This window comes from Falco peregrinus, chromosome 2 (genome assembly GCF_023634155.1).
Source record: "Falco peregrinus isolate bFalPer1 chromosome 2, bFalPer1.pri, whole genome shotgun sequence".
Classification (NCBI taxonomy): Eukaryota; Metazoa; Chordata; class Aves; order Falconiformes; family Falconidae; genus Falco; species Falco peregrinus.
Window position 1 is genome coordinate 110,563,418 of NC_073722.1, and position 16,521 is coordinate 110,579,938.

Below are 16,521 nucleotides of genomic sequence, written 5' to 3' on the forward strand. Positions count from 1 at the left end.
TAGATTTGCAGGCAGCTAGCAGTTCCACATTGGTATGAATCAACACTACTATTAATGATGTGATCAGAATTATTCCTGATGGACACAACAATTTCAAAACTGTAATCAATATAAGAATTAATCCCTCAGTCTACCCTGCTCTTATTTTATTAGGCAGATGTTCCAATCATAGCGGATTCTCCTCCTCCAGCTAGCAGCATCATCTGAACAACACTGTAGTACTCCAGCTTTTGCAAAACAAGTTTAATCCTCCCTCAGGGATAGCTAGAGGCCTCTGCTCTGAAGAGCTTGCTGATCAGATTCCATACAAGACAAAAGAACGATGATCAGAGATCAACTCAGTAAAGATTTGCTGATTGTTTCTAACTGAGCATGAGTTTGGAGTGCAGCATGAAAAAAAAAAAGCACATAGATAAAAACATCTGGAAAAGTCTGGAAAAAAGTAGAGCAGTGCTAAGCAGATAATGAGAAAATATAAAGAAAGAGAGAGAAAAAAATAAAGAGATGAAAAAAGATTAAGACAGCAGCACATTTTCTATCCATCAGAACACACCAGTTCTATGAAAAGGGAAAGGAGAAAATGGAGAAGAAAAATAGAAAGCTTTGGAATTATTATTATTGGCAATTAAAGATTTTTTTCCCCCAAATCATGAAAATGCTGTTTCACATGTGCATGCACATCAACGGCTATGAATGAAAACAAGAGGGAAAAGAACTAGCATAACAAAAGTATGGAAGAAGTGATTCACATAAAATAATCCAACCCCATTCAGTCACCTCCTTCTACTTTTTTAACTATGCCAGCACATCAGCTCTAACTCCAGTCTACTTCAAATAAAGTTATAGTCCCAAAAGTAAGATACACCAAGAAGGCCAAACCTTCTTAAATCGGTTTCTGCTCTTAAATAGACTGAACTCCAGAGAGCGTGTTTATTTAGCCTGTGATGCCAAGACCTGTAGAACCTGAGGTTGAGACTTTCAAAGAAAAGCCTAAAAATGTACAAATGTAAATGAAATTTGTACTTCAGCACCTAGCATGTAAATCCCAGCCCAGCTCTTTTCATGCATATAATTCTTTTACTTTTTAATAATTGATATTTATTATTTGAAAGATAACTATTTTATCCTTTTATACTGGGGAGACATTACAGAAAGAAAGGTTAGATGGACTAACCAAAGCCACAGGATCTGACAGTATCGAAGACAAGATCATAGGTAGTTAGCTTCTGTTCTGAGACCACTGTAATATTTAATACCGTTGTGTAACAGTTCCTCTCCTCTTAGTCTGTGTAGAATATTTTTTCCCCCATGAAAGGGGAAACTTTGTAAAACTAAGAAAAAACACAAATAAATGTTCACATAACTTCAGCCATCTGTGCAGCTCACGTACTTAGCAGTTGCCGACTCCTGGGACCCAAAAAGGAGCATACCCCCACTGCAGATTTTGTAATGAAAATACAAGATGCCACCCAACCACTGGCATCTCATTTACAAAGAAAAAACCAAATTCAGTGAAAGGCATAAAAAACATTTACAAGAAATCTGGACATGACACTACAATACGGATCAGATTAAAACACTAATACTTAACCTACTATAGCTCCATAAAATAATAATAAAAAAAATCCTTTAAGAAAAGTGTTGTGTGTCCTTAACTTCTATAGAAACAGGAGATCATACAAGGCATCGGACCTTGTTGAATGCCATGAATTATTAAAAGCTTGGTTGTTCCTCTGGTTTGCCTGGACTTGAAAAATACATTAGGGCTTTAGAGTTCAAGATTTTCTTTGACTTATAATTAACTTTTTTTAAACACTACCACCAGTGGAAGCTTCTGCTATTTGCAGTCTTATAAAATTCTGAATTAACTGTGGTTAATGCTAATGCCCTTCATTTATCTATATCAAACATAAAACTTTATTACCATTGCTGAGGGCACATGTATCAATTTAAACTGAAAGCACCATCTTCAGGGTAGAGAGATGATACAGTCTATCTTCCTGCCAGTGCAAGCCTTATCTCACTCCTGAGACAGCCCATCTTTTCTCCAAATGGGACACTTACTCCACTAGGAACTGAAGTGGGACAAGGAACTACATTTAACAGAAGCCCAGCCCCATTGCTAAATGGCTAACAACTTTGTCACTGCCAGTTTGGGTGAGATGTGGGCTGGCAAGTCTGAGTAAAAAGTTCCACATCCCATTACCAGTCCCTTGAGCTACACAGTCTCATAAGCATAGACAAAATATAAATAGACTTCATGAATTGAAAACAGAGCTCTAAATTCTTCAAAAAGCACCTGTGAAGAAACTAGGCTGTGGCTGCCATTTTGGATTTGATCCAGCTAAGTAGCAAGTCCCTGTGGCAGCTTTCAAAGCTCTTAAAAGTTTTTCTTTCCCATTCCAAAAGCCAAGAATATTTTCAAACAGGTTTTAAGAATTGGATATTAAGCTATAAAAGCAGCTTCAGGTACTCATTCTGTGAAAGAGTGAATCCAAAATGATGGCTCCAAGCTGGTCTGATGGAGCAGTTCAGCTTTCCCAGTGCCTGGTACCAAACCACAAGCCCCAGACCTACATGGAAGGCTGCAAGCAAAGAACACACCAATTCAAAACCCGGCCCCCAGTGAAGTCTTCCTCGCTCTCTTCCAATAATGACAGATATGTCCACTTAGACATCTTGAGCTACTGCTTAAAATGTGACAGACCAGAACTCTGGAGCACTGCTTAATTTTTGATGACAGAGCTTTATTGTTTGGAGCATACCAGTTTGCACCCATTAAAAAAAAACAGAACAAAAGAAGTTTTGTTCACACCAAGAATAACTAATAGTTTCCAACCATAGAAAATGGTTTTCACATGGGGGGGGGGGGGCGGGAAGTCAAACATACACCAAACTGAAACAAAACTGAGTTTGAAATTCAATGTTTAAACTACTGTGCAACTATATAAAAGGCAACTGCTTGTATATTATGAACTGTCACATCACACAGGGAAGATACCGGGAAGTTTGGGGTTTTGTTAATATTCCATGTTTTAAATAAGATATAGATGATATTATAAGATGTTAAAACATGACAATAAGGAATTGACGGATACCACCACAAAATATGGTTTGATATAAACTTACTGGGTTAAAGATTACTACTAGTCTTCTCACTACTGACAGAGTAAGGAAGGACTGTAAGTAAAAGGACAAATTTTATCATTTTAGTTTAAAAATTTGAACAGTCTGCTTTTTCATTGAAAACAAATCTCTGTAATTATCTACAGATTATAAGAATTTAGATGCTCAAAGAATGTTACAGATGTCTACTCTAGTGACTGAATTAAGTATGAAATTGCACCTACCATTTAAAATTATGACAACGCTAACTGAATTTTAAAAATAATAAAAGCTTAGGAATGGCTTTGTTTAGTTTCCTCAACGTTCTCACTTTGTCATACATTTTGAGGAGTTTTAGCATGATCAGGCCATAGGCTCCCTATGAAATTCTAAGTTGGGGGACAGTTCTGCATTGATTTTTATAATTTCATTTCTACACAAAGACCACAGACAATATTGGAAGCAGGTAGAATACAGATACTAACACCCCTGATGAGTTTTCATTTTAGCTTCAACCCCAGCCAGGATGAGCTACATGAAATACTGTTTGCACTCTTCTGATACATCTCACCGCAGCCTTTTCAGAGGTTGCTGCACATGGGTTTTTCTCCCAGCTGGTGTAGAGAATGGTATCAGTTGGAAAAAAACACCTTCCAACAGTGCTGCAGTCACTTAATGAGCATAAAACCAAAAAATTTCTTACACATTGCTAGCATCTTCAGTGAAAAAAAATCAAAGCTTCAAAAAACAATTTGCATAGATGTTTTGTAAACTCCTTAGACATTTTTCAGGGTTACTAGGTCAGGTCATTACTATATTTTTCCAAGTGACTAATACAAGCCTTAACAGTGGTACCTCTATCAGGAGGAGGTCTGGACAGAGGAAGAATTGCAGCTTACTATGTGGTAAGTGACTAGCCCTTTTCCCAGCACTAAAAGGGGGAAGAACTAAAGGAGAAAGAATTACAAAGACTACCACAGTGAACCCCAGCAGATGGGGCTTTTGATGAACAGTTGAGAAAACAAAATGGAACTGGCATGTCTGACTCACCATATACACCCATCTATACATCCACATGCACTCACCATCTGCTGTACAACCGCTGTTTTAACAACTTCAAAATCATGGTATTATTGACAGCAGCATTTAAAGGAATATAAGGTCTGGCAGTGGAGAAACAGCAGTGTGTGATGCCATCCTTGTCCAACGAGTCCTCTGCATTCCAGAGGTCTCCACATGGAAGTCACCTACCACATGGGCTGACACATCCCGTAGGTCTCTGACAGCGTTGTTATACCACAGCCTTCAAGTATTTTTCGTTAAATATACATCTGTATTTGTTATTAAAAGTTCCCTTTGGTAGTTCCTACTTTATTCAACTCAAACTTGACTGCTCTTTTTTAATTGTAGTATGAATCATTAAGATGACTTTTCTACTTCTGAAACTTCCAGCATACAATGCAAAAAAATTATCTGTCACAAAACCAGCCAACATGCATTTCCTTGAACAGGAACATCTAGAACAGATACTTGGAAACCACATTAGGCAGAAACTGGTTCCAATTGTATTTGAAACACGAAACTGGGAACAAGGGAAAAACAAATTCCAAATAAAACACAAAACTACACAGCACAATTATCAAATAGGAACTTCTAGTCATACTTCTGTATATTCCCTGATTTCTCCCCACTTAGCGAGGCATATTTTAAGAACACTTTTAACCTTCCCACCCCTATTTCAAAACCAAGATCAAAGAAAAGTCGCTTGGATGGACACCTTCCGCTTCTTATGCAATACAGATTCAGACGCTGCACTTCAAAACCCCAGCCGTTACTTCAGCACCCAGCAGTCCAAACATTATTCCAGTCCTTTGAAGCAGCCCTAATGGTATCTTCCATTTGCAAGTAACACTTCTGTAGTCAAAGATCTTACTCCAAGGAGATGTTAATGTGAAACCACTCAGACTGCAAAGAGACACACACTCCTGGAGGCAGACTGCAAAGGTGTTTAGAAGTCAATGTAACACCATTACGGAGAGTGTCAGCTTAGAAGCTGTCATAAACACTTCATAATCACTCAGACACAAACTGGACTGCCTGCAACACATTACTTTATTAAGTGCTGAATAGAGGTTCAATTGTACGAATAAAAAGCACAATGCTACAGATAATAGCCTTACTGAGTAGCTTTTCACATAAACGTCAAATTGTTGTTTTTTCAGATTGAAAGGTTTTTAAACTATGGAGATCTGGGCTTTTTTCTTAACTGGAATAACATTGCTTAATTACAAGCTAAATACTCGGCAAGATCAAGAAGAAAGGTTTGTATAATACCAAAGGACACGAAAAAGTGTTGCCAAGTAAACTCTAAATATTAAGTCAGTCACATAACTGCCAGATTTTATTTTACTCAGATTAAGTAAGCAAAAAATGAGGTGGAGAAACAATGTGGAAAAAACCCCAGGTTATGTTACCTCCAAATTTGTTGGATATATAAACCCTGCTCTGAAAACATATTTAAAATCGATGTTAAAGACCATCACTCTGAGAAACTCTCCAACAAGAGTTTGACAAAGGAACCATTCCAACACTGAAATTATATTAACACATACAAATCGCACAGGTCAAAGCTGTACCTCTCTGGATGTGGTCTCAGAATTTCACAGAACATACTAATGAGGGGCTGACAAAGTGATGCAGTATCTCTACAGTTGGCAAGATGGATGGTAAAATATTCCCACATTTGGCATTGTTTCCATTTCATTGTACTTCCTCCCCACTAATTAAAAATACCTCTGCACAAAATAAATGACACTAAGAGAAGCAGTCCTGAAATTTCATTTTTCTTTTTCTTCTTAAAATATTAAATACTATCAAAATCTAGGAATTATGAAGTTAAAAAATACACTGGAGAAAAAAAAATACCAGTGGTATTGTCATACTGAAAAAGAAGGTAACATCAGGTATTCGTGGCCTAATCTGTGACTAATTCAGACACAAGAAAGAAAAAACAAAACCAAACAAAACCAACCAACCAACCAAAATACCCACAAAACCAAAAACAACAACAAAAAACATCCACAAGCCCAAAGAAAACCCTTCTTTCCCACTAGGAAATGTGTATAAGCTACCTTCTACTAGCAGTAAGCTACACATAAGCCAGGATAAACAAAGTAGTTTAACTCATTAATTTAATGGAGCTTACTAACAAACAACTTCATGTTTACTCCAGTGTACCACGCGGTATGGAGTTTAAATGCAGACAGTTACTGCAGAACAGGTTACACCAAGGTAATCTGTTCATGTACCAAAGAACTGAAACTCCGTTCTTGCTGTCCTTACACATGTAAGATCCCATCCCGCATAGCATTTCTCAAGGGCACTGATACAGATAGCTCTGACAGAGACACTCTTTCATCTGGACACAGAAAGTCACTTACAAAGGTTGCACAGAACTCTCACCCAACCACAAAGCAAGGGCATGTTACCTACATGCACACACAGAGGAAAAAAAAAAAACCTGCTAGACACAAAGCTGCTCTTATCAGAATGGCCAGGGCAAGCCCCATGTCAATCCAAAGTGCTTCCACACATTTGTCAGAAAACACGCATTCATTTGGGTAAGAACATTTCAGCAGGATAAAGGAAGTTGTTTTATAAAAATTCTTTAGCTTAAGTCTATGTGACTACTCACAGTATCTTAATTGATCAACTTGTGCTCTAACTGCTGATATTGCAGTAACTGTTATTTCCTCTCTTAGCTCAGTATCTTAGTGACACCTAATGTTTGTTTTCTGTAATACACCTCGAAGACCAAAGCAAAGCCCTTTGAACCGTTTTAATAACCTGATTTGTACGCTCCTATAAAACTGATCAGTCTTCAAAACAGTGTACAAAACTAACTGCATACTATAAACCCATTCACAGTATTCAAATTCATTCCATTGTAAACCCAAATTTAAAAAAAACACAGTGGGCAAGCTAGCTTTGCTGTGTCATACACATCCTTGCTCTAAAATCACAAAATACAAAACTAATCCAAAGGCACGTTTTACTCCACTAAAAAAAAGCCATGAAAATTAGAATTAGACGCAGTTTCTCAGGACATACAATTAGATAAAATTTCCTGTATTATAGTTACAATGTTCCTAAATTTTAGTTAAAGTTCATAAATTTTAGTAAAAAGTTACTAAATACTGAAATTTAGTAAAGTATACTAGGTCTGACTCCATTTCTATTAAACCATCCTTCAAATGCAGAAGCTCAGCTGTTTGCTTTTTTTTTCCTCATCTCCAGCTAACAATATACAATCAAGAGGGGAAAAGGGAACTCTCCCACACTTCAGTGAAACTCAATTTGATGTACAAATTAACATTATTTTCTATTATGCTGATCTGCTAGTATATAAACATGTCCTACATAGCTAACCAAAAAGTTACTAAAAAAAAAAAACCCAAAACACGTTTCTAAAAAAAACAATGTATTTTACAAAGGGAAAAAACTCCATGCTCTCCACATTATTTTGAAGGACAAGGTGTTATGAGCAATTTTTTTTTTTAAGTTAAGAATTTTATGACCTACTGTATTAAACTTTATTCTGTAATTTCAAGAAATTTGGGGGAAATTCCCCAAATTAAGACCATGTGCTCATAAACCACCCTGAAACACAAACTGCAGGGTGTATGTATGACAGCATGAAATCAAACCCATATGCACACATAGACTTTAATAAAATTAAAATTGCAAATCATGTACATGACAAACGTGATTGTAAAATACTATTAATACTGTCATACTTGCATTCCTGGGACAAACAAATTCTTTTCATATTCTTCTACCCTTACTAATTTCTGTAAGTTAAAAAGATTTCTGTCCTTTCTGGGATACAAACTACCCCATAGTGTCAAACACTATTCCCAGTTTGACTCTGAAAATTTACTTAAAGAGAAATGTTTTGTAAAAAGCCCTCAAATCTGAAGGTACATGAATGCACGTTTGACCTATGCTCAGTATTAATCTTAAAATAAGCATATTCCATACAAACCATATGACATTGACGATAAACATTGACTCTTTCCACTTCGATAGGAAAAATTACAAGTAAAATATTAAAGTAATAACACAACATTACAAACAAACAAAAAAAAAGCCTCTGGCACAGAAGCGAAGTGAACTCTCTACTTACAGGTATGCTCCAGACTTGCATTCCATCGCTGTATCCGATCATTAGCAGTAATGGTGGTTCATTCCCGGTGCTATGTATTTCATGAAACTCGATATTCCTTGATGTATCTAAATTGGATTTAAATATCAAAGTAATTATTAACAGGTTCAGATCAACTGTGGCTGGTGTCAGTTATACTAGATGGTGTTTTCTCAATGCATGTTTCTGTTGTCTTAAGTAAAAACAAGCAAAGTCGTTTAAATTTTTATGCTGGAACAATACTGAAATATATTCTTTTAGGCAATCATAGAATCATTAAAGTTTCAAAGAGGTTAGAAAGCATTAAAATTCAAAGCAATGGAGAAAAATTTTCTGGATTACAATTTGTGTTGTCACTAAATACTCTAAAAACTTCTGCAATTCTTTCTCCAGTGATGAGTAAAACATGGCAAACTTTTCAAACCGAGAAAAATTTGCAAAGGACCAACAAAATAAACATTAACAAATACAGAAATTACAAATGCACAGACTGGTCAAAATATTTCTAGATACTATGTAATTAATCTTTACACCAACCTTACCAAAAGAAGAAAATCCCCAGGAAGAAAAGTGCTACAGGACATAATAATTAAAAATATTAAGCCTTTCTTAAGTAAAGCCCTCATACTACATTTTCAACCATGACAGAATGAACAAAAGCTCACCGCAAGCATGTAAGTATCAAAGAGAGGAGATATTTAGGATGGTGAACAAGGATGTGTTCAGGCCCAATCAGCCAATAGGCTGCTTAAAAATAAATTTAAACAGAATATGAAGAATTCTAAAGGATATTCTAAAGGGTTTTGTTATACTGTAGAAAAGAAACTAAAGAGGTTTTTTCAAAAATAAACATGCGAGGAAAACAAACCCACAAACAAACCAACCTTAACTAGCCTAAAGCTGGACATAATGCCATGTACACATTGATAGGTCTTTTCTAGTTCTAATAACCCTGAATTTATGAAGTGCCAGCCTCTGTGCCATTTCAACAGCTGGAAAACATATAATCTTCCCTATTAACCCCTTGGAAAGGCTTAAAATTCCCCATCGCAGCTCTGGCTATGGTTGCTATTACTTCACCTGAGACCAGAATGAGCCTTTACCATACAGCTCTAGACAGGAAAATAAGACAAGAAACAGCAGTTTGCTGGAAGACTTAAATCCAATGCTCTCCAGAAGGCAGGTCCCTTAGCTGCCCAGCTACAAGAGCACATACCACACGCCACAAGCAGCTCCAAGCCATTCAAGAAGTAACTACCTGACAGCAGCATTCAACCAGCTCTCATTTAGTCCCTAACCTTACTGAAAAACAGGTAACCAGGACAGACAAATAAAACAGCTCAGATCTTAAGTGGGGATCTACTTGACACTCTGCGCAAAGGCTTGTAACAGTCACCAGTTTCTCTTAAAAAGGTTCAAGATCTGTTTTCTGCACTAAGTCAGTAGTCTTTGCTGATGATTTATTAAGATACTCTGGAAGTGATAAACAAATGACATTTCACGACTGTTTTGTGGCTTTGCTCTAGTATTTTCCTGAAAGACATCATGGAATCTCCTGCTCATTTTGTCCAACTGCTCTTCCTTTCTAGGTTACTCTAAACTCTATCACACCACTGAAAAAGTATCTGCGACCTTGACTGGATTCACAGTTACATAATCTGGCTTTGAAATCAAACAATAGACAAAAGAAATTCAATTCTACGCTTTGTTTTCAACTACCTTAAGGAAAAAATATGGATTTTTTTTTTTTTTTTAAAACGTATTTGCCCCTCTTCCTAAGCAACAGTTATTTTGCCTTCACGTGAAGTCACAAGGCCTGTTTGTTCTATTTGGTAAATACTCAACAAAAATGCAGTTATTCACTTAAAATTAAGTATTTCATTTCCCTTTTCTAGATACACTAAATTCTGAGTCAACCATGTTTACTGGTAAAGCTGACTGAAATTATTGTACGGGGACCCAAAAAATCACAAAAATAAGTGAGAGAAAACAAAGTCATACCATTCAAATCTGCATTTTCAAATCTGACCCAAATGATCTTCTCTTTCTCTTCTGCTGGTGGGGTACCACTGTAGGCCTGCACAAAAAGCAAAAGGGTTGAAACAGTACAAGTTTAATACCCTTTTTTCTCTCTCGTAGACCGCAGGAGGGAATGTAAGTTAAAACACAAAAAGAGATACATGTATGTTATTGTCACCAGTATTCCTGTGAGGTTTTGTTTCAAAAATGAACAGTTCCACAATCAACTTATACCATACTAAACAGAATTCAGGAAGTATAACATACACACTAACGTAGAAATGACAAGACATATATAAGAAAAAGCCTTCTGGAGCAGGCTAGAAATGCCACATGACTTACAGCAATTTAGTCAACTAAAATACAGTGGCTTCTACAATCTTTAACTTTAGCAGTTGTACACTGCTTCTAAAAGTCATGTTGGAGGTTCTCACTTGAGGCATTTTTACTTGTAAAGTTCTCTTTAATTCACTTAAAAGCTTTGTAAGCAAGATTGAGGAGAGACCTATACTACATAGGTTATTTTACTGACACGTTTTAGTCACATTTGTGACATCTTTAATACAGCTATTTAAAAGAGAATAAACTGTAATTTCAGTAGAACAGATTCATGTTTCAGTTCTTTCTTCTACAGATGCCCATAAAAAGATGAGATACAAAAAGAAACTGTGAAGGAGACTTACAGTATTTCCAAATTTTGTTTTACAGTTCTCAGGAGAAACTATGGTAGTAAGAACGTGAGCTACAGTAGAAATACCATCAGTTCCAAATGAATTATAACAAAATACTGTGCAGTATTTTGAATTAAATATGAAAAGAGCTTGTATAATCATTTTATACATGCCAGAAAAGCAATAACATGAAGTAAAAATACAAATTTAAAAAATAAGTGTGGGTATTACTTTTCAAAACAAATCACATTCCATGCTTCCAAGGCAAACTGATTTGTAAAATAAAACACAGACTGTATCCTTTAACTACAGAGAGGGGAAAATGGGAGCGGGTGTGGAATGCAGCAATCTTTTAAACGAAACTTTGACTATTTCTAATTTTGACCATGATCCCAAAATGCATTTTACAAACTGGTATTAGTAAGGGGAAATATTTTTTATATTATTATTGAGGAAATTAATGACTAACTAACCAAGATAATCCTTCAAATAAGAATCATGATAGTTTCCTGAGGCTACAGACAATTAGCTGCAATGCTCCTCCACTACAGACCACAGCTTTCCCAAAGAGTAACAAAATTAGTTTCCCTCTGCTACCAAGGGGCCCATGGGCAACACAGAAGTGACCATTCCAGTTTCATGCTGCTGGCACCTGTGAAAACTATGACAAAGAGCAGACACGAGCATCATAGTTACTGTCCAGAGAGGAAGATCCCAGAAATGGCGGGGGGGGGGGGGGGGGGGGGGGGGCAGGATATCTAAAAAAGCAGAGGGAGGACGTCTGTTTTGCAAAACTCAGCACGATGCAGAACAACAGCTTAGGCAGAGCTCCACAGTCCCAAAGCAGCCAGGACATTCTGAGGCAATTTAAGGAAATGAGATAAAAAGAAGGGACTAAAGAAGGCAAAAGAAACTTTTCCCTTTTCAGCCAGTGATACAAGCTAAGGTGACAATGGGTGTCTACCACGTTGTTCCAACACCAGTCCAGCCAGGGTTCACATACAGGTTTCCAACTACAACCCAGAAAAATGTCTTTTTAAGAGGCAGAGCAAGTGTTATGCCCAGTCTCTCCCCTCCCCTACTATATAACATTGCCAAAGTTATTGTAGGAAAAGGCTGCAATCTTCTTCCTGCTATTTATATTGCAATCTTCAACTCCCTTCTAACTAAAATTCTCCTTCTAATTATGACCTATCAGAGGAAATCTGTATGCCCAATCTTCAGACAGTATGCAGCCTACACTTCTAAAACCCTGGTCTCAAGATTCACATTCAAAAACCAAAAAATCTGGCTTTATGTTTCAATGATACTTTGGTCCACCCAACAAAGACTTCAACTGCTTTGTACACTGAAAAAACATATTTAAAGATCCAGACATACCTGTGGCACAACATCTTGAAGAAATGTAACAACACTTTCCATGTATGACTGTTCCCTTGAAAACAGAAGGAGAATTTCAGCTACCACAGAAGTTCAGAAGTGGTCATGAGTATATTAAATAAGACACATCACCAAAGAAAACACATACAGTCTTTAGCACAAAGGAAAATATTAAGCATGCAATGCAGTTACTTAATACACTGCCAAAAACTCTGATGATATAAATAGCAGCATAAAAGTCTGTAAAAAGCTAAGCAATACCTGTTTATGAAATAACTGCTTGGAGGAAAAGTATAAAAGGCAACAGTGAGGAAAGAAACCATGTTCTCCACATCTGAGTGGCTGACTGAAGTAGAACAGGCATTCAGAAATTATTCTTCAGTATTTTCCTATCTGATTTGGCCATTACAACATGAAGATGAGGACTTAATCTAAGGGCTGGAGTTCTCCTTGTGGGGCAAATAAACTTTAAGACCTCGTATGTATTATGTACAACGATGCAGCAAGTGGTAGCACGAGATGGAACAAAACCCTAACTAAGAACAGGAAGGAGAGGTATTTTCAGCTAATATTTTATAGCTTGGGAAGCTTATTCCTTCTTGGAAGTTCATTAGCAGCAATGATTTAGAATAGTATATAGCAAAATACATTTGTTCTGGTACATTTAAACTAATGCTTTTATTAGCATTCCCCAGCATGAGTGGTGAGCCTCTTGTGTAACTGCTGAGCAACGTACAATGTGGGTTGACTATATTAGACAGACGGTGTTGAAACTACGCAAAAAGTTTGCACTTTCTGTAATAAGTAACACTGAAACATGCTGGCAATAAGAACTATCTTCATAAAGTCCAAGACGTTTTGGTTTGGTTTTTTTTTTTAAATTAACTCTTTAGGTAACAGCTTCAGCATCCCCCAAATTAGTTTTTATATCAGTAGTAATTATTCCTGCACTAACTCAAGATTTCCAATACCAACCAAGAGAAAAAATTGTAAACTAGGAAATCTAGCCTCTTGACATCTAAAGGTACACGTGTTTTCTTTGTGCTTTCTGAAACTGTGCTAAGACTCTTTTAATAGAAATTGGAGTATTAAGTATTGAAGAACTAAGTACTCTGCCCTATACACAGTGATGGAGAAGATACTTGACGTCAAATGCTGCAACACCTGAATCAGCTTAACTGGTTGACTCATCTCTGAAAACAGAGACAAATCTAAACAATAAAGTTTTAAATTTTAGAAAGCTTGCTCCAGTTCATGACAAAACCAGATTTTGTTCAGCAGTTCAAGGATTACTGCATTAAAGTTTGGTTTACTGCTTTAGCTGTGGTTTCTAGTGTCAATTCTTCTTTATGTAGGTCACCAAAACTGTCTTGTATACCTTCAGAGCCCTTTATTACCTAGCAGTAATATCTGACTACAGGTATAGTATTAAATACAGTCTTTGAAGTGCTCATAGGAATGCCTACTAGCAAGAGTCATACCGTCTTCATTTTTCAGGTCATGAAATGAGTACTATTTTTTTTCCTGCCCTCCCTCCAAGTACATCTTGAAACAAAGTTGATGTTTGGGAAACGTTTCCTTCAATGCACTCTAATCTCTCCTGAAGTTAAAAAAGGTCCAGGAAGATCTCTTTAAAGAGCTTAAAAACAACCAAAACAAAAAATAAACCCTTCCCTCAGTAAGAATCTAGAAGCTTAAGCAGCAGAATGCTGCTTCATGCTGCTCAACAAACACAAACTCTCATCAAAAAGACTGACATTTTTGAGGTGAAAAGATGTACCTCAAGAAGAGGCCAACATATTTGATAAAATAAAATATTAGATAAGTCTTATTCTTACAGTGGTTTTCTATTACATTTTTAAGTATATTTTGTAGAAAAGGTCATTACAAACAGAAATACATTTGTTGAGGAATTCTGCAATATAAAACAATGATTATTCTAGCCCATGGCTGCAAGACAAACCTTTCAACACAACTTTCTGTGTTATGAAGATTGGTTTCTTGTGCTGCCTAGTAAAAATAAAGTGAATTTTGATGTTAAAATACACAGCTATCTTCAGTGGCAAACTGATAACCACTGAAATTGATAGTACCAGTGAACATTTCAATATGGTGCTATTTTGCAGCAACAATTCAGCAGTATAAACATACCCAGAAAGAAAAACTGCTACAAAAATCCTTTAGTAGACAGAATCAAGACCATAAATCTTCTAGACTGTCTTACTTTGCCATGAAAGTATTTTTATGTGAACATAAGAAAAATAAGGATGCCCAAGCAAAAAAAAATGGTCTTTCGTGTTCTGACTGGAGAGAGGTAGCTTCTTCCCCTGTTCTTAGTTTTGTTCTCCTAAGCAAAAAAACCCACCTAGAATCCACAATTCTACTTACCGAAGGACTTTAATGACAGGCTTGTATGTTTTCATACATGCACCTCTGTGACAAGGTATTATTAAAAAGAACAGCAAGAAAGGAACACGCCACACATGCTCCTTCCAGCTTAAGGATTTGTAATCATTGATCTACAGCTAGTGTAGTGTTTGTACAGCAAGCAGAATTGTTTAAACAAACAACAAAACATTGCAATATATTAATCTTTAAAACGTACAAGTTTGAAAATTTTGGAGTATAAGTGAAAAGCATCCCATTTAGGGAAAGAGTTTGACCTGCACAGTTCTATAGGAGACAGGAATGCAACATCTGTTTGTTTTATTTGAAAAATATTCAGTGTAACAAAACCATAATGTCAACACAAGCCCTCAAGAGCTGGCTTTGAAAGAAAATTCAGGCTAGGTTCTTCTTCCACAAGAAAATAAAAAACATTTCAGGTAAGGGCTATTCTTCTAGAACATGCTTACGTGACAGCTTGTGGGCGAACCACCACTCCTCCAGTACATCGACTTGGGCGGCGCGGAGATTCTGTCGCCATCGTTTCTTTGCAGATACCTATGAAGAAACACGTTGCTTTTTAATAATAATTTGTATCAGGATTATTTATTACACTAGTTCTTGACATATTCTTCAGGATGATAAAAACCTCTTGAAGAAAGAAATTTAACTTACAGTAACCTGTAAGACACTATGCCCCTGTACAGCACTTTTGAGGAAAAAAAAAAAACCAACAACAAACCAAACAACTCTTTTCAGTATCTCAATCACTACAGCTCCTGCAATGCATGTGAAAGCAAAGAAAGAATGCAGACCTGCATGATAAAGCAGAAATTTTCTTCAAACTGTACATTAAAGACAGCGGTACAGGTACACAGGTATCATCACTGTTATATGAGACCATTATTTACTAAAGAGCTTAGAAAATAAAGTCTTAGAAAATAATTATATATAAATCATGTACAATCACAACCGCAGTGAATTGTACTCTTGAAAATCTGGAACAGGTTACATTGAAGTGAACACAAAAAGTGTGAGGGAACGCATTCTGCTTTTTCTATGTCAGCTTTTTCTGTCATCTTCAAGTTTTTCTTCACAATTCTGCTTTCCATGTGAGAATTCAGTGCAACACTCCTAAAGGCAAGAAAACACCTGAGGAGTGTCACAGCTCCCTGGCACCTCTTCAGCCCCACCACTCAACCACGGCACTGTCCTCCCAGCCTCAAAACAAGAACAAGTGCGTGAAGCAAGAGGAAAAGACAGATCTCCAGCGCGGTGCTGATTACCAGCCCCATGTCACGTTTGGGTGTCTTCCTCAGGGCCACCTCATCAGGCGAGGCAGGGATAAACAGCCCCACGGAAATTAATAACAAAACGATTAGCAATACAACTGAAGTTTGAAACACATGCCAAGCAACCTGAGAAGGAAACAAATGGCACGTAAGGGATAAAATATCCCCTCATACAAGGCCTTCAGCCGGCGGGACGGCCGCGCCCGCCGGTGCACGTTTCCCGCCCCGCGTCGGCACCTGCGGTGGGCACCTGAGGGGCGGCGGCGCGAGCCCTGCGGGGCGGGAACTCCGGCCCTGACGGGAGGCGGCCGCAAAGCCCCGGGCACCCTCAGCCACCCGCTGTTGAGCAACTCCCCAACAAAACGCGCTCACCTGACCGGCCTCTCCCCCGCCCGCCGTCCCGTGAATCAGGCCGCGGCCAGCCGGGGAGGCACCCCCGCCCGCCGGCCGCCCCTTTCGGCCGGTG

At 37.4% G+C, this 16,521-nt stretch overlaps 1 protein-coding gene across 14 annotated transcripts in view; it reads right to left on the minus strand.

Annotated features, from left to right (window-relative positions):
• BCAS3 (BCAS3 microtubule associated cell migration factor) overlaps positions 1 to 16,521 on the minus strand; it is a 370,182-nt gene that overhangs the window by 353,216 nt on the left and 445 nt on the right. For all 14 annotated transcript variants that reach the window (XM_055797243.1, XM_055797246.1, XM_055797240.1 and 11 more), the window contains exons 2-5: positions 15,234 to 15,321; positions 12,379 to 12,433; positions 10,310 to 10,385; positions 8,291 to 8,397 (exon numbers count right to left, since the gene is read on the minus strand). In XM_055797243.1, coding sequence (XP_055653218.1) covers positions 8,291 to 8,397; positions 10,310 to 10,385; positions 12,379 to 12,433; positions 15,234 to 15,304 — 309 coding nt within the window. In that variant the 5' untranslated portion in view covers positions 15,305 to 15,321. The remainder of the gene's footprint in view (positions 1 to 8,290; positions 8,398 to 10,309; positions 10,386 to 12,378; positions 12,434 to 15,233; positions 15,322 to 16,521) is intronic.